General features: G+C 37.1%; 2 protein-coding genes and 1 long non-coding RNA gene across 9 annotated transcripts; 2 read left to right on the top strand and 1 right to left on the bottom strand.

Moving 5' to 3' along the window:
* Positions 1-649: 649 nt before the first annotated feature.
* On the bottom strand, positions 650-4,751 carry LOC111796138 (CDPK-related kinase 6-like). Its single transcript, XM_023678847.1, has 11 exons — positions 4,079-4,751; positions 3,508-3,638; positions 3,385-3,426; positions 3,201-3,309; positions 3,038-3,116; positions 2,143-2,439; positions 1,944-2,053; positions 1,705-1,809; positions 1,561-1,623; positions 1,144-1,311; positions 650-1,058 (listed from the first exon to the last, which is right to left on the bottom strand). Exons 1-11 carry the CDS (start codon positions 4,595-4,597, stop codon positions 924-926), a joined length of 1,758 nt encoding a protein of 585 aa, XP_023534615.1. The 5' UTR covers positions 4,598-4,751; the 3' UTR covers positions 650-923.
* Positions 4,752-5,988: 1,237 nt separating this feature from the next.
* LOC111795329 lies at positions 5,989-12,665 on the top strand. 7 transcript variants are annotated; one of them, XM_023677676.1, is made up of 17 exons: positions 6,294-6,329; positions 6,859-6,909; positions 7,017-7,067; positions 7,148-7,378; positions 7,646-7,744; positions 7,840-7,895; positions 8,121-8,232; positions 8,904-9,083; positions 9,438-9,695; positions 9,919-10,131; positions 10,219-10,422; positions 10,510-10,635; positions 10,720-11,031; positions 11,136-11,234; positions 11,339-11,850; positions 11,977-12,009; positions 12,360-12,665. In XM_023677676.1, coding segments are annotated over exons 3-17 (2,484 nt in total). In that variant the 5' UTR covers positions 6,294-6,329; positions 6,859-6,909; positions 7,017-7,019; the 3' UTR covers positions 12,361-12,665. The 7 variants fall into 7 exon arrangements, with proteins under 7 accessions (XP_023533442.1, XP_023533441.1, XP_023533440.1 ...); XM_023677675.1 differs by having other exon boundaries at positions 6,295-6,329; positions 7,142-7,378; XM_023677677.1 differs by having other exon boundaries at positions 6,296-6,329; positions 7,223-7,378.
* A 727-nt stretch (positions 12,666-13,392) lies between these two features.
* LOC111794562 lies at positions 13,393-17,410 on the top strand. Its single transcript, XR_002815113.1, has 2 exons — positions 13,393-13,708; positions 17,019-17,410. It is a non-coding gene; the product is annotated as an uncharacterized LOC111794562 (long non-coding RNA).
* Positions 17,411-17,887: the final 477 nt, after the last annotated feature.

The raw sequence follows: 17,887 nt of genomic DNA, 5'->3' as shown, positions 1-17,887 counted from the left end.
AATTTATCTTCCACATAGTATTGCAAAAGAAAGAACGGTAGAGAATTATTGAGAGGAGTAGTTCCACATTGGAGAAGATCGTGGGTAAGTAAGGAACACTTTCCCTTGGCTCGAGGTTTTTTGGAGAAAAAAAACATAGCTATGAGAGCTTATGCTATGTGGACAACATCGTATCATTGTGGTGGGTCATGGTTTATAATATGGTATCGTGGGTTTATAAGTAAGGAACACTTTCCCTTGGCTCGAGGTTTTTTGGAGAAAAAAAAAAACATAGCCATGAGAGCTTATGCTATGTGGACAACATCGTATCATTGTGGTGGGTCATGGTTTATAATATGGTATCAGAGCCATATCCTTAACTTAGCTATGTCAATAGAATTTTCAACGTCTCAAATGTGTAGTTCAAGGTGACTCAAATGTCGAACAAATGATGTATTTTGTTCGAAAGTTCTAGAAAAGAAGTCGAATCTCAATTAAGGTGAGGCCATTTGAGAACTCCAAAGAAGGAAATCTCAGGGGAAGCTTTATCGTTTACTTTATTTGAGGAGAAGATTGTTAAGGATTACCACTTGACTAATTAAGAGAAAGATCACGAGTTTATAAGTAAGGAACACTATCTCTATGAGGCTTTTCGGAGAACCCAAAAGCATGCTTAAAGTGGACAATATTATATCATTGTGAACGCTCGTGGCTTTTAACAAGAAAATCATTACATATCAAAATCTGTATTCTGCTTTCTGGGTTGTTTTTACAAGATGGAAGATTACAAGGAAAGAACTGTGCGGTGGGGAACATACAATACATATTGCAGCCTCGTTTCTTTTGTTGGCATGGCCATTCTTTCACTGTGTTCTCAGGAGCTGCAGGGAATCAAATTGAGAATACAAAGAGGAAAAAAATGAAGTGTATAGGTATTTTAGCTATTAATGTCTTGTATTAGAGTTGCGGACTGTGACACCATGCAAAAATCTTGTGTATCCAAAGAAACTGAGTTTCCCATCAGAACTTCTTGTCCAGTTCTGGAGAAATGAATGAGCTGCAGGACTTAGATTCATTTCCTGAACACATTTTAAACACTTCCTTCAGTTAACAGTTCTTAATTGTGTGAAATATAGTAATTCCAAGCCTCAAACTGTTGCTTACCTGCACCAATTCATGAACTGAAATGACTCGATTCCCGTCCTGCTCAAAATACTCGAAAGCTCGGGTGGCGATGCCTTCCCATCCTGCAACAGCCTCCAGCTGATATACACTGATTGCAGCTGCGCAGAACTCCTCAAAGTCCATTCTCTCATAAGCTACAGATTCCGTCTTAATACAAGTTCGAAATGTTAGTGAAAGCGAACATACCTTTCATAAAATGTTTCAAAATTACGCTTAAAGTAGAAACTTGTTAGAATGTTAGATAGAAAATCGACGTGCTAGTGACTTAGAACGACATGACAATCACTAAGATGCTCACCAAGATGAAGTTCGAAAAAAACGATATTCAAATCGTCGAATTCGTCAAACATTCTAATAGTTTTCTACTTGAAGGCGAAGAAGTAAAAGTGATCTCACCATCTTTAGAATGTCAAGAATATTCGACTCTCTCATTGCATCAGTAGCGTTTCTCACAAGAGCCTGAACAAAGTTTAATATGTATGCATCAACAGTAAACGTTGCAAATAAATTTCGAAGCAAAAAGAATGGCAAAAAGCTAACCTCTTTGAAGTTATCAATGGTCACAAATCCATTTTGAGGTTCCAAGAGCTTAAATTGAGCCCTGAGGTAGAAAAGTTCATCTTCTGTCAAAGCTTTTGCAAGTGCCTACAATAATGTAGCGATGCCACAGTAAATGAACCTGTCTACTTAAAGTTAATGATGCACCAATGTGCACCAAACACTGTACAGAAACTGCATAGCAATAGCATCTATGTGCCCCTAGAAGTTAGCAGCATTACCTTCAATGCTGCACGCTTGAATGGGGTTACACGAAGATATGCTTTAACTGACTTGTATATGAAACTATCCAAAGGCACAGCAACGTTTTCATCTCGTAACCACGGGTGCGCTGTGAATCGAACGACCGACATCGTTTGTTTATCCTTAAGTATACTAGAAAAGAGAAGGAACCTAAGCATGAAAGTCTAAAGAATTTACTTAAAGCTTGGACTGCTGTCATTCTTTTTCTATGGTCTTTATTCAGGAGCCGTTTGACAAAATCTTTAGCTTCTGCAGAGATGGTAGGCCAAGGAGAATCGTCGAAGTTAGGATCGGCTCTTAGCACGGAACGAAAGATTCCTGATTCAGTTCTTGCCCAGAAAGGTCTGCCTCCACACAACAGGATATATGCTATGACACCAATGCTCCACACATCTGCTTCATGGCTGTAAGATCTGTAGAGAACTTCAGGTGCAACATAGTATGCACTACCAACGACATCATTCAGATGTTCATCTGCACAAGAACTATAGGTGTTGTGAAAACAGCCTCACCTCCATTGAGATGGCAAAGTGAAAATCAAGTATGAATTGAAAATAGCAACTTCTCAAGGATAGCAAGAGCTTGGATTTGGATCTGTAACAGTTCAAGCCCGCCCACAACCGTCAATAGATATGGTCCTCCTTGGGCTTTTCCTTCCGGGATTCTCTACAAGATTTTAAAACTTGTTTGCTAGGGAGAGGTTTCTACACCCTTATAAAGAATGTTTTGTTCCCCTCTCCAACCGATGTGCGAACCCACAATCCACTCCCTTCGGGGACCAGTGTCCTTGATGGCACACCACCTGGTGTCTAGCTCTGATACCAACTGTAACAGCCCAAGTCCACCGCTAGCAGATATTATCATTTTTTAACTTTTCCTTCCAGGCTTTCTCTTAAGGTTTTAAAATGCGTACGCTAGGGAGAGGTTTCCACACCCTCGTAAAAAATGTTTCGTTCCACCAACCGACGTGGGAACTTAAAAGAATCTCTCCCTACCAATCTTTCACATCATATGCAAATATTCAATGAACAGAACAAAGCCAAGAACATACATAAGGACCAGAAGTTCTTACCTGGCTTGACAAAATCAGATAGACCAAAATCAATGACTTTGAGTCCTGTGTTCTCATCTTTTTTCACAAAAAGAAAGTTCTGCGAGAGGAGATTTTGACAACGACAAGTTACAACAAGTAATAATGAACTTTATTCATTTGAAGCTACAAGAAGATGTCTTACCTCTGGCTTTAAGTCACGGTGGACTACTCCTTGTAGATGAAAAAATGCAACAACATTAAGGATCTGCACAAGAATAGTTTTGGATTCTTGTTCAGGATATCTTCCTCCTCTGCAAATTACATTATGAACTTGGTATCAAGTTGATCAACGTTTTCTCATAGTAAATGAAGTAAACCATTCTTACCTTGACACTATTCTTTCCAGCAGTTCTCCTCCTTCACACAATCTGATATCAAAAGTTCATGCAGTCAACTAATATTAACTTCAATGAGTACTCAGATATGTAGATAAGAAGATTAGTACATACTCCATAACCATGTAGATATTATTGGCGTCTTCAAATGCATCATGGAATTGGACCAGATTCTTGTGCCCAGACAATGCTTTCAATATCTTAACCTCCCTACGAACATCTTCAATTCCAACTGCCGAAGTCATCTGTCAAACCAAATATCACTTAGTTTTAATAGAAATTCTGAGAGCCAATCGAGCAAGCAGCGAGTTGATATCAAAATAAAGCAAAACTAGGCAATGAATCATGGTGATTGTCCCACTAAATGTAACCGCTCGAGCTAGTAGATATTGTCCGCTTTGGCCTGTTACATATCGTCGTCAGCCTCATGATTTTAAAACGTGTCTATTAGGGAGAGGTTTTCACGCTCTTATAAGAAATGTTTCGTTCTCCTCTCCAACCGACATGAGATCGTGGGTGATCATTTCATAGGCCAGAGGGACATCCAATTTTGCAAATGGATTATGAATTAACTCAAGGTTATTCGCCTTTATATCATGAGGATTTCACGTCTAGAATGAATTAAATCAACGAACAGATTGAGCTAAAGAAATAAAGATAGAAATATTGAAAGAATTGAGTGAACCTTAGATTTGGAGATGATTTTGACGGCGACGGGCTTTCCTTTGAGGTCGCCCTTTTTACCTCTGGCCCAAAAAGTATGTCCAAAATGGCCCCTCCCAATCTCCTTCCCGAGCTCGAACTTCGCACCAAAGTTCTTCGAGTATCCAAAGCTTTTATCCAACTGAATCTCTCCCACTCCCTCTTCGCCAATTCGGTTTTCCTCTGGAATCGTAGCCTTGCGCGATTTCCGCCGTAGAATAGCCATGATCGGCTTAGCCGGGGAAGGAGGCGGCAGAGGCCATCGGAATTTCCTCCCCGGAGTTCTAGCTGGTGACGGCGCTATTCCAGCAGGTAGAGGACTCGAAAATGGACTCCCCGTCGCTGACACTGAGTAGGACTGCCTGAATTCTTCAGGTCTTGAATAAACATCTCCATAAGCGATCGGAGAGGCACCGGAATGCGAAGATCTCGTATGGCTGCCGCCGGAAATTCCAGTGTCGTGGTTGACATCGGAAACACTTTTGCTACACAAGTGTCCCATCGCGAAGTTAATCTCGAAGGAAGTCGTTGATCGGAGAATGCGCAAGCATTAAATCGAACTTTGTGGAGCTTAGTTCTGAAACTCAGACCCCTGAGAAGAAGAAGAAGAAGACGACGACGACGAGAGCAGTAGGCGTTGAAAATGGAAGTTTAGAAAGTCGGAGGAGGGAAGGTAATAGAAATAGGCATGCTGTTGATTTAATGATGAAAGGCCGATTATTGGCCGTCAATCAAGTCCATCGATGAACCGGATGCAGACACGTGTCATATAATTCCACCAATTTAGGTGACCAAGAATAATAATAAATAAATAAAGTTGAAAATTGAGAAACGGAAATGTTTTTATTTTTATTTTTATTATTTATCAAATTCAAATTCACATTACAAATCTTAAAACTAATATATATATATATATATATATATATATAAATGAATGCATAAATCTGGAGTGAAAAAATGTTAAACCAGGTGATCAAATACTGACAAAATATAATTCGTCTGTCTTCAAATATTTTTTTAAATAAAACCTGTTCGGTATTCGATTAATAGATCAAATATTTGAATCTTCTCCGCTTCATACGAACTTTTAAAAAGAATGTTGAATCGGGTTCAACTCTTTTTTTATTATTTATTATTTGTTAAAATATCATTTTGATTGATTTTATTGAAATTTATTAAATAATAATTACGATAAAATACAAAAAAAAAAAAGCATATTTATGCTAATAAAGAGATAAAATGATATTTTAATGGATAATAAGAGAAATATAAACTGGGTTTATATTTGAAAATAGATGGAAATTGAATAATAATAAATAAATAAATAAAAGGAATCAGTTGCTGTGGCAATAAATGTCATGTTTATTAGGTATGATTAAAATATTGATATCAAGTTCGGGTAGACTTCTTCTCGTTTTGATTGGATATGAAAGTCAAATTAGACATCTATATCGAATTTTCGATCGGGAGCAGAATGAACGTCTTTGTTCGTTTATGATCCCGAACCGACACTTAAAATTTATTGGTATGTAATGACAGTTTTCGCTTCTTAAAGTACTTAAAAACAAGTAGGTAGAACGATCGGGTTGCTAAGAATGCTAGAGTTATTAGGTGTCGAAACGGAATTTTGTATTTTGGTTTGATAATCTACGAGCTTAAAATAAAACACGAACACACTATGAGCTTAAAATACAATACTAATTATTAAATTTTAAATTTTATGATTTAAAAAAAAAAAAAATTTAAACAAAAAAAATAAAAAATTTAAGAATACGCGGAGGACTAATAACGAAGCATTATTGGTGCACCTGTATTTTTTGAAAATTGCAATTTGACCCATAAAGAATTGAAAATTCGTAAAAAACCCCTAAAATAAATTGACCCCTCCGAGTTATCGCCCACCTTCCTTCCTTTCTTCTCGCGCGTTCTCTTACACTGTCTCCTCCTCTCTAAATCTGCCACTGCCTGATTCCCAATCGCTCGTCTCCTCCCCATCATACCTTCTCCCTTTCCTGGGGTTTGTTCGGACCCCGCCGGAGCTAGGGTTTCTGGACATTCCCAGAGGCCGAGAGACACTGATTTGGAGCATTGACGCGCCTTTTTTGTTTAATCTTGTCAAGGAAGCCACGGCCGCAGTGCGTGGTGCTTCTCTCGCGATGCAGTCTTCCCAGCTCTCCCGCCAGGAATGGCGAGCCGTTGCTGACAATCACTCCGCTCGAGATGCCGCCGGTGAGGTAGGGCTTTCCGCATATTTAATGGTCTCTTGCATTGCCTTTTTGGTTTCTGCACTAATCGGAATCAAGGACAGCAGCGTTCCTCTTGTTTATCTTAATATCTTATCTGTTTACTGGTTCTGTTAAACGCCTTTACTGATAATCACTATATTTTTGCTGCCTCTCGTTCATCGTAGTCTTTTGTTTTGTGTTTTGAGCTTATGCATTGTCAGGTCTGGAAGTAGAACTAGAGTTTTACGTATGCTATTGCTTCCTGCTCGGAAAATGGGAGTACTGTCGTGCTCATTACGTATTTAGTTTTAAGTTTTAAGTTCTTAATTCGAATGGATGACTGAAGAATATGAGAAACCTTCCAGTCTGTTACTATGAAACTATCGGAACTTAAAAAATTCTTTTGATAATTAGGCCGGAGAGGTACTCTAGCATGTTTGATGTCGATAGGTATCGTCATATTGATAGAATGGCGTTCCTCTAATAGAGTGGTAGGGTGCAGATGATCTCATTTCCCTCATTGATTGGCTTCTTTCAGATTTGATTGAACATTGCATTCATCTTTAGCCTCCACCCCAAGCATACTGGAGTTAGCTCATGTCCTTCACCAATTTCTAAACTTACGTTCAATCATATGGAGCCTCATGCGTGAGTTATAACCTTTATTAGTTTTATTGAAGCTTATATGTTGTGCAGGAAATGGAACGATCAAAGTTGACACAATCAGATGAAAGGACCATATATGAGGTAAGAAGGTTCTGGTATTGGAATCATAGAACCTCATGAATCATTCTGGTGAAGATGATGTGCTCTATGTCAAGGTGCAGCAGGGAAGGGAACCCCTTAATGTTGACTTCTCTTCAATTTCAATTGATGGGAATTCAGATAATGATATTTTGCAGCAACGGCTCAATGATGTCACTAGACAGAGAGAGGATCTGCAACAGATGGAGATTGAACTTAGAGCTCAAGTTATTGCAAGATCAGAAATATTGGAAATGCGAAAGAGGTTTGATGCTCAAATGAAAGAACACAATAGTGCTGCCTTCAAGATGCAGGTTTTTACTTTTTACAACTAGATGCTTGGACAATTGTCTGATGAAACTATTATTAAGTTATTATATTTGATTTTTCGCTGCATATTAATCTTCTATATCATATGTGGTTAAAAAATTCCTTTGCAAGTTGTATTGTTAATTGGCTTGTACATAGTACTTATAATCGGCAATTAATGGCTTAGTTTATTTTTGAATTGATTACTACTACCATTATTATTAGATCACGACTACTTTGACACTTAAACGAGGCATTTTGTGGTTGTACAGGACCAACTATGTGAAAGAGACCAGGCTATTCATGAATTGGAAAGGAAATTAGAAGATAAAGACAGGGAGTTGCAATCAATTAAATTGGACAGTGAAGCGGTCTGCTGTTTTTTCCTCATGCTTGATTTGTTAGCCTAAGAATGTTCAACATGGAATTTTTTTTTTTATTCTCTTATTCTATAATTTTTTCACAGGCTTGGGCCAAGGATGATCTTCTTCGCGAACAAGATAAAGAAATAGCAACTTACAGGTTGCATTTTGTGTAGATGTCGATGTCCTACAATGTTTCCATTCTCGTGCCATTGATTTTACATTTTTTGCTACACTAACACATACTTAAAGTAAAGTAATTTTATTACTGTTCAATTAGTCACAATGTGCATTTTTGTTGGCTCTGCTATAATGGCATTTCTTCTATTATCATGCTTCCATAATGAGTTTTAAAGTTGAGAAATTAGAAGTACCTTCTCTGTAGGAGAGAACGCGATCACTCTGAGGCTGAAAGAGCTCAACAAATGAAACAAATGCATGAACTCCAAGAACACATCCATGAGAAAGAGCGGCAGTTTCTTGAGTTACAGGAGCAGGTTTGTTGTTTCTCCTGGTTAAATTGGAAATAAATTTGTATGTATATCTGCTTTCTTCCTTTTCACCAATCCTCTTTAAACTTCCTTTTAAGGTATTGTGTGATCAAAAAACTGTAAGAGTTTTTTCTATTCATTTCCTTTTGATGGATGGTGATTAAGTAAACACCTTGGAGGTATAGGATTAAATTGAGGTTTAGTATTTGTTTTCTTCTTCTTCTTCTTCTTCTTCTTCTCTCTCTCTCTCTCTCTCTCTCTCTCTCTCTCTCTCTATACATTCTTGGTGCGTTTTATCATCTTTATGAATTTTATCTATAGAACATTTTATTTTCGTTCTGCTAATATAGGCTCTTTTATTATATGACCCGAGAGTGATTTTTGTTTAATGTTCTGGTTTTCCTGTTAGAAATTTCTGAGTTTCATTAGCCTTGAAATTTCTAAGAGGGGCAATAGTGTAGATTATGGATCGAGCCTTGTCCAAAGTTTTTTAAGAAATGATTTGGTTGTTACTTCATTCATACTGGCAAGGCATATTGCTATGCATTAATTTGATTTCTGCCAGACATGATTTTCGTTTGTTGGTAATAGTTTCCCCCTGATATCGTCATATGGTTTTGCATGTTTAGATCGCAACTATATAACTTCATAAAGATCTTATGGTCCCTATTATTCAGCATAGGATTGCTCAAGAAACCCTTTTGTACAAAGATGAACAATTGAGGGAAGCCCATGCTTGGATTGCTCGTGTCCAGGAAATGGATGCTTTGCAATCGACTACAAATCATTCCTTACAAGCTGAATTGCGTGAACGAAAGGAGCAGTATAACCAGCTATGGCTTGGTTGCCAGCGGCAGGTTGGTTCTCTTTGGCTTTGTGATTTAAGAATTATAGCTTACAGGCTTACAATTATGACTTCCTTTTCCGTTTCTTGGATAATCAAAAACATTTTGTTTTGTTGTCAAATCTATGAATTATTTTGTTTTTGCGTTTCCAGATTTTCCCATTCCGGCCTGTTTATTAGATTCTGCAATATCAAATTTCATATTTTATAATATTTTGATTCAAATTGAGGAACACAACGCATGTTGGCTGTTTATTTAATTATTCTAATACCATATTCATATATTTTCTGATATTGTTGTATTCCTTTTCCTTTTAAGTTTATTGTTGTCGTTGTTAATGTTGTTATTTTCATTTTAAAATATTAGTTTGCAGAGATGGAAAGGCTTCACATGCATTCGTTGCAACAACTCCAACTCGAGTTGGCTGATGCAAGGGAAAGAAGTGGGACTTACAATGAGGAGTCAAATATATCTCAGACAAATTCTAAAGATGTATCGCAATATGGGCAAACAAATAATAACCAATTAGGTGGAGCTGCTTCAAATGGAAATAATGGGGCACTGTCAAATGGGAATGCAGAAAATGTTCCATCTTTTAATTTGACTGGCAATTCATCTATCCAGGTGGGATTACGTGTCCTTCCTCCGTCCTGCTATTGATTTTGTTGTTTGTGACTTATCATGGTTACTTACTACCTTATGGTGAACACTTCCAAAATAGATCAATAAAAAATGAAGGCAAAAGTAATTTTGAACCCCCATCCCACTCCTGTTGCAGTTACCATATTCACCTAAATAGACACTGATGACTTCTGTAATAATATGGCTGATCTGTCTTTGTTGCTAGAGTGACCATGTATCCGGTGTTCCAATGGCGCCATCATCTCTACTTGGGATGCCACCCTACCTTACTCCTGGGCAGATGGCTGCCTTGCATCCTTTTTTGATCCATCAACCAGGGGTTCCTCATTCTGTACCATCCCCAGTTCCTCAATCTCACATGGCGCATTTCTCGTCATTACCAGCTGTATCATCCATCCAACCGTGGCAGACTAAACAGGTGTGTGACAATTGATGTATTTTGGTTTTTTTTTCTTCATTTTTATATCGTAGGAAAAAAAAATTAAATATTATGCATCTTCTCAAGATTGTTTCAGAGGGTTCCAACATATCTGTTCAGAATGAGCTTCAGTCTTCTCAAAATGCTCAAAACATAATGACATCAAATACTAATTATCCCTACGAGATGACTGCTAATGGGCAAGCTCTTGAACCAGATTATCTGGATGTTCATACCAGCAAGAGAAGAGAACCTGATTCAGTGCTTTCATCATCTTCTGGAGAAACACAGGTCTTTTGAATATTTTAAACTTCAAACGATTAATTAATCATATGATTTCTTTAGCCTTGTTTGCTGACAATAGATATATTTTTTTAGCTTGAGTCAGTGGATAGAGGATATCAAGTGGCCCCCCAACCCGATACGAGCTTGCAACATGTTGCCTCTCAATTTCATGATGCTCTAAGGATTGGTTCTGCTTCTATTCAACACAACAATGAAAAGGTGTACATTTTGCGTTTTTCCCCCCCTTTGGTGATTGCTTATTTGATTCAAGAATTAACTTAAGCTATACTTCGTTTGGCCCAGGATCAAATTGATTTGTGTGCAGGTGGTCAAGTACTGGAGGAGCAAGGGTTAAATGGGGGAAAATTAAGTCCTGCTGTCAGTACGTTAACCTCTGATTCTTCTCCCATTCACAATGTAAACATCAGTGACGTGGTTATCAACAATGCCTCTGGATCTGGGGCTGTTGTATCTGAAGCTTTTGTTTCGTCTGGGCCGAACATTCCAATAATGGTGGAGAAGGCCTCAGAAACCGCCCTTCTTGATGAAAGAGCATTATTAGCTTGTATTGTTCGAACTATTCCAGCCGGTGGTAGAATTCAAATAAGTTTAACAGTGAGTTTTATTGACACTGTCATCATAGTGGCCATTATACTTTTAGGAAATAATATATTGTTGGCGTTTTTATTAACTTAAGTTATTTGTCCTTTCGAATACAGCTACCAAATAGGCTATGCAAGATGCTTGCACCTTTACACTGGCATGATTATGCGAAGAAGTATGGTAAGCTTGAAGACTTCGTAGCTGGTCATCCTGAAGTGAGATTCTCCAGAACTTGATGCACATTAAATGATTTTGTATTTCTGGCAGTGTGTATGGCTGTAAACAGTTACAAAGTTTTTTCTTTTTTATTGGTGATCAGTTATTTGTGATTGAGGGCGATTATATTCAGCTTCGAGAAGGAGCACAGAAGACAATAGCAGCTACAGCAGCTTTTGCTAAGGTTGCCGCTGCAGCTGCAGCTTCATCTCACTATTCATCATATTTGCCTTCTGTTGCTATGACTCCAATGGCACATACTAATCGGTCAAAGAGGATTATATCTACTGATTCAAAAAACATGAAAGCCGAGAAGACTTCTGTCCTTACTACAAATATGGCTAAGGATTCTCCACAGGGCACACTAATGAAGAATCAACCTAAAAATGGTTTTCATTCGGCCTCCGGTGGAGGTCTATTGAATGTGAAACTTTTTACTAGATCAAAGGATAGTCGTGAACTGAATGTCTCAGAAGCCAAGCCTGGTGAATCATCTGTGTTTTTGGAGTTTGAAAATGGGGCTGCTCATGATAGAACATCAAGCGGGAGCAATCAAAGCTTACCTTCAACTGATGGGAGGTCTAGTGTCAATTTTTCTGGGAAACATCAGGGCAGGTATTATTCTAAACCATATAGCTTGTGAACGCTACGCTCAAAATATCCTTTTGCTCAATACCCTTTATCATGAGTGGTTGGTTGAACATAGAGTTTAACGAGCTTAATTTGTATGTACTATGACAGGATGGCGGCTGCTTCGTTGCCTTCAAGAAGATAGTAAGTACTCTTGTTATATTGAAATTTTAGTTGGGTTTCCCTAATCTTTCTTTTTTATGCAATATTCACTTTTAGTCATGTTGAAAATGCAATTGATGAATTTCTTCATTTATTTATTCTTTTTGTTAAGCTGCTCAACTGTTTTTCATTGTTCATAAGAATTAACATTGTTCCTTGTTTTGATTGATTGATTGATCTGAATTGACAATCTATTATGCATCCCTCTCCTGGGCATTAGCATCTCCTCTTTGAACTCTTTTGGTCCAATAGTTTCTATTCTTGTCCTTAGGCTACGTTTCTAGTTGATGATATTCATGAAGGATTCCCTTGTTCTGTTTTGGATTTTCCAGAGAATGTATGAAATATGCTATAATCTTAATGGCTTACTGGGGGCCCTGGAGGGAAGGATCAGATAATTCCGAGACGTTTAACCAAGAAAATCATCCCGATTTGAATGATCAGTTATCTGTAATTTCCCCGATCGGACTTGTCATCTGATTTTTTTCTCCTTTTATCTTTTTTTTTTTTGTATTTTTTTTTTTTTCAATTTCGGGGCTATTTTTAGTGTGTGTTCTTAATGACACTGACTCTCAGATCTCTCATTCTGATATTATACGATTACAACTGTGAATCTGATAGTTCATACTCGTTCGCCATGGTCTTGATTCGTCAAATTCCTAATGGTTTTTGGCTTTCTTATCTATACTTTATGTAAACTGGACTTGCTTTTGAAGTGGTTGGATGTCTCGTATGACAAGAGACAGTTTTTATCCACTAAATTATACTCGAATGGATCATCTTATGTAACAATTTTTGGTTTGAAAACATATGCTAGCCAATACAATGATCTAATCTCTAGCAAGTTGCAATTCAAGCTAACATTTTGCATAAATTGCTTGTGTCAAGTCGAATATAGATGACGAGAAAAGGGTTGTCTTCAAAGACTAAGATAAAAAAATGTTTCGAGTACTCAATTGATTGACATTTTAACTCCATTTAGATACACAATTTAAAAGAATGTAATTATAAATTTAAGAAGATAAAATGGCTATGATTTTACCATTTTGTTATGTAAAATATAGTAAAAAGTTGTACATTTCCAAAAACTAAGAACATAAGAACAAAAAGTTCATTAAATAATATATAAATTTCTAATTTGTGTTTAATAAATTCTTAATTTGTAATATTTTTTTAAAAAATTTAATTATCCATCGGATAAAATATTAAAAATTCAAAAAAATTATTAAATACATTTAGAAGTTAAATGCATAAGGGAAATTTAGACAAAGAATGGGCCAACCATGATAATTATTATATATATTTAAGTTAAACAATTAAATAGTCCAAAAATCAAATCGTCAACTTCGTGGATTATCCAACGAACCATCCTTAAATTATTAGAATTTGGATAAATATTTTTCAGCTCAATATTATTTGGAGTAAAAAGTTTGAAACTTTGATCAATGAATCAAAGTAGAAATTAGTATTTACCCTAAAATTTCTTTTACAATTTGTGTTTGCAGAGAAAAGAATACGGGAGGGAACAGAAACGAAGCAGAAGGGCGTGGTGGTAGAGATGGGTTACATCCTGAGAGTGAGATTGGCTTCCTTCTTCGCCGGAGCAGCGGTTGCATCGTCTCTGGGGTTTTACATTCTTCGAAGAGATTACAAGATTGCCTACGACTCCATTTCGCAAAAGGTATTTGGATTTTCATATTTATGTTGCGAGTTTCGNCGGCGGTTGCATCGTCTCTGGGGTTTTACATTCTTCGAAGAGATTACAAGATTGCTTACGACTCCATTTCGCAAAAGGTATTTGGATTTTCATATTTATGTTGCGAGTTTCGTGAATTACTTTTCTTGCATTCGATTTGGGAGCTTCATTTGTAGTTTTTTTTTTTTTTTTTCTGATTGAATTTATTTGAGATTTAGTTTTCGTTTTGGATAATCGAGCTAGCTTTGAAATAGCAGAGGCGGAAATACAGATTTGTATTCGATGCTTGTTTAATGCCTCGTCTCTGTGCGATAGATTAATGGAGAAAAAGGAAAATTAGGGGTTTCGTTGTCGGTGGATAAAATTAATTTGATGTGAACTGATCGCTACAGCGGTATTCGTCGATTTTGGGCGACTTGTTGTTAGATTGTTGCTGAAATTTCCTTTCCTGGCTCAATAAGAAAAAAAAAATTACAGAAGAGGAAGATGAAGAAGAGCTTGCCGTAATGTAAACTATGCATTTCAACAAAATTAATGTACTTGATTGGCTGTGTAGACTTGATGATCGTATTGACATGTGTGTGAAACAGAACCACCATTGTGTTGCTTATGGGAGTTTGTGCAATTTTGTAGAGTATTTAGGCCTCATACCAATGGAGATAGTATTCCTCACTTATAAACCCATGATCTTCCACTAAATTAACCAACGTGGAACTCACTCCCAATAATCCTCAACACACAGAGCTTTAATGTTGTTTGAGGTCTAAGGAAGACGTGTGCAGCCTTGGTTGGTTCCATGTCTCTCTTATGGCTTCGGTCATTAAGACTTATTGTAATTATCCTTTAGGTCTCATTTTGCTTGATTGATGCCCACATTTGTTTTAGTTTAGCTACCCACTTTTGATGCCCACATTTATTACACACTTTAAGAATTCAAAAACCTATTAGACATGAAATTGAAAGTTTATAGACCTACTCGATACGATATAACTATGAAAGTTTATAGATTAAACTTGTGATTTGGCCTTGATTTTTTCTCTTTTGGATAGATAAGGCACATTGATTTAGCGATGTGTTCATGGACTTGAGACCTCTTTAAGGCCTCCTATTGAGAAACTAAATATCTCATGAATTTCTTGATTGTCAAATGTCGTTATGTTAGACAGCAGTCTCCATTTTGAAGTTGATGAATATAAGCGAGCTTAGCTGGAAGACAGGGTAGGAGTTTAAGGTTTTGGTAGTATGGGAGTTCATCGACTAAGCAGTGAGTCCATGGACTCAAAACCTCTCTAGGCTCCCTGTTTCGGTTCTTAAATATCCTAGTGTCAACTGTGGATAGCTTAGACACCAGTGTCCATTTTGAAGTTTTTGACTATTGAGAGGTTGAAGGATGTGAGAATCAAAGAGAGTAGAAGTTTCGAAGCATCGATATTTAGTATGAGCATGTGAAGACCGTAGGAGAGTTTAAGATTCTGGTTATATGAAATTTCGAGGGAGATAAAAGATTGGAGCCTGGAATGGGAGCATGAGAAAGGGTTGATCCCTTTTTCAGAGTAAGTGTTGAGCATGACATCCATGATCATGTTCTTTAGATGAAGTTTCTCAGGAAAGCTGGTGTAGCGGAAGGCTTCATTTGTATCCAGGAAGCATTTGATAGAGAATGTTAACTGGAGCCGGTAACCTGATGTCCACTTTTGGAATTAGAAAAAATGTAGCTGTCCAGTGCGGTTGGTTGGTGAATGGTGGAGCACGCTTCTGAGGATGGTGACACACTCAAACACACACAAAGAAGCAGTTTCCAATTGAATCTCCATGTCATCTAGAAACCAAAGCCTTTCCTTGTTACAAGATTGCCCATCCCAAATCCTCCACCTCTGTCACTTGAAACGACATTCTGATGCACTAATCGGCGTTCCCCCGGTAAATCTGTCCGAATCTATAAAAAAGTCTCTCATCTTTTTTCCTAACCACTCATCATTAAGAGGGATTTTAAAAAGAGATAGTATTTGAGATACAAGAGATGCCAAATTGTGGAGCAAAGTTTAGCATCCACCTTTGGAATGCAGGGGGTTTTCCTCTTCTATAGCCTTTTCTACACCTAATTGCTGGATTCGAGAAAACTTCTTAGGATATCGTCTCCGACTCTTCAAGCAGTGTACCTAAATAAAGCAGGGGCCACTCACCTTCAGAACAGCCAGTCTAACAGCAATGTCTTGCACCTCCTTGTCAACCTCAGCTTAAAGAAACCTCTATCTAAGGAGGATTAAAGAAGGCCCTCCAACTCATATGCCAATCCCTTTATCTAAGAGTCTACTGAGGAAGTTCAAATTCATTCAAATTAAATTATATATAGCAGTATGTTAATTATTAAACCTTCATATTTAGACGTATGTTTCTTAAAGAAAACTTGTGCATTTTTTAGGCTTCTTTCCCTAAATAATTTATGGTACTCTACCAGTGGCAACTAAATGGTCTTTTAAATTTTATTATCTTCCAAGTACAACTTTGTTTCCTTTCTCTCTTGTTTGGTTGCTTTTCCTGATGTTCATACTTTCTTAAATATTGTTTGCAAAATCTTATTTCAAGTTTCTTAAAGATGATAAAGGAGTGTATTCATATTTGATTCTCACCTTCAGATTAATGGAATTGCCGTTGATGTTTTGCAATGCAAGATTCAGTTAAGTTTACCAGTCAAATTTCTGCTCGTCGAACTAACTATATGATATATAGCTGAATCAAACGAATTAGAGAATGACAGTTCATTTTCATTGAGAATCAAGCACACAAATGAAATTAAATCTCCNGCAATGCAAGATTCAGTTAAGTTTACCAGTCAAATTTCTGCTCGATGAAGTCGAACTAACTATATGATATATAGCTGAATCAAACGAATTAGAGAATGACAGTTTATTTTCATTGAGAATCAAGCACACAAATGAAATTAAATCTCCATGTCTACTCTCAATAGTGATGAGCCCTTGGAGCCTGAAAGAAGTTGATACGCGTTTGAAACTTGCGTTCATAAGTCAGCTCACCTGCTCGTTTATAACGATGCATCATTGCCANGCTTTTGAAACTTGCGTTCACAAGTCAGCTCACCTGCTCGTTTATAACGATGCATCATTGCCATTTTTCTGTCCATAGTTTCTTCCATGTCGAAGTCCCAAACTAGTTAAGATCTTTCTCCATGTTTCTATCGCCTATCGGATTATCTGTTGAGAGGGAGGGACGAAAGCGAGGGGGGGGCTAGGTCGTGATTCAGGATAACTTATTGTGTTTCCTAATGGTTATTCAGATGGGAGGGCTGCATGATTCTCTGGAGAGTAGAATTTCAGCACTGGAAAAACTGAACCAGAATGACGGTTCCCAACATGTTCAAAGAGCGGAATAGACACACACTGGAGGGGCCAAGCCAGGATAGTCTGAAGGAAACATAAAGAACTTATGAACAATAATAATAAACTGGTCTCTGCTTTGTCTGCTCATCAAAAAAGATGTTTAAGTTTTGCTTGCAAGATTTGTTTATTTCCTGTATGATCTTTGTTTGTTGGTATCAGATTTAGGCTTGTTCCATGCTGGTAGCTATGTTGCTGTGATGTTACCCTGCTCATGTAAGACTTGGGTATGAGTTTGATGAGAAATCATTATATGAGATTTCTGGGAAGCAGAAATTCAGTTTTCTAAATATACATATTTTTTCATTTTTGTCACCAGAGTTTTAATCATTAAGCCCTTGAATTTTGTAAAATGAACTATATAATTGTTACAACTTAATCCAATTTGTTTTAACCTCATAACATATGAAATTATGAAGTTTTTCTTATGTTTTAGGACTAATGTTTACAAATTTTTTTCAATTTTATCTCGATACACGTATACGTTCATTGTTCATATCAAAGAAAGTTGGAAGTTCATTGTTCTTAAGCTAGCCTAAATCAGAATTGAAATTACGGACTAGTATTAATAAATTTGAGTAATTTTGTGTTCAAGAATCCCCGAGAAGCTCACATCAATGGAGCATCTTGGACCCATTTCGGTTCTTTCTAATATAGTCCATTCAGGTTTCAAGCTAACAATTTGCATTTGCATATTTGTGTTTACCGAGTCCAAGTAAGCTCTTTGAGATGATGTTTGATGACTGTGTCATCATGAATCTAACGGCCT

Source organism: Cucurbita pepo, chromosome LG05, assembly GCF_002806865.2.
Source record: "Cucurbita pepo subsp. pepo cultivar mu-cu-16 chromosome LG05, ASM280686v2, whole genome shotgun sequence".
Lineage (NCBI taxonomy): Eukaryota > Viridiplantae > Streptophyta > Magnoliopsida > Cucurbitales > Cucurbitaceae > Cucurbita > Cucurbita pepo.
This window is presented reverse-complemented; position numbering and strand designations above follow the sequence as displayed.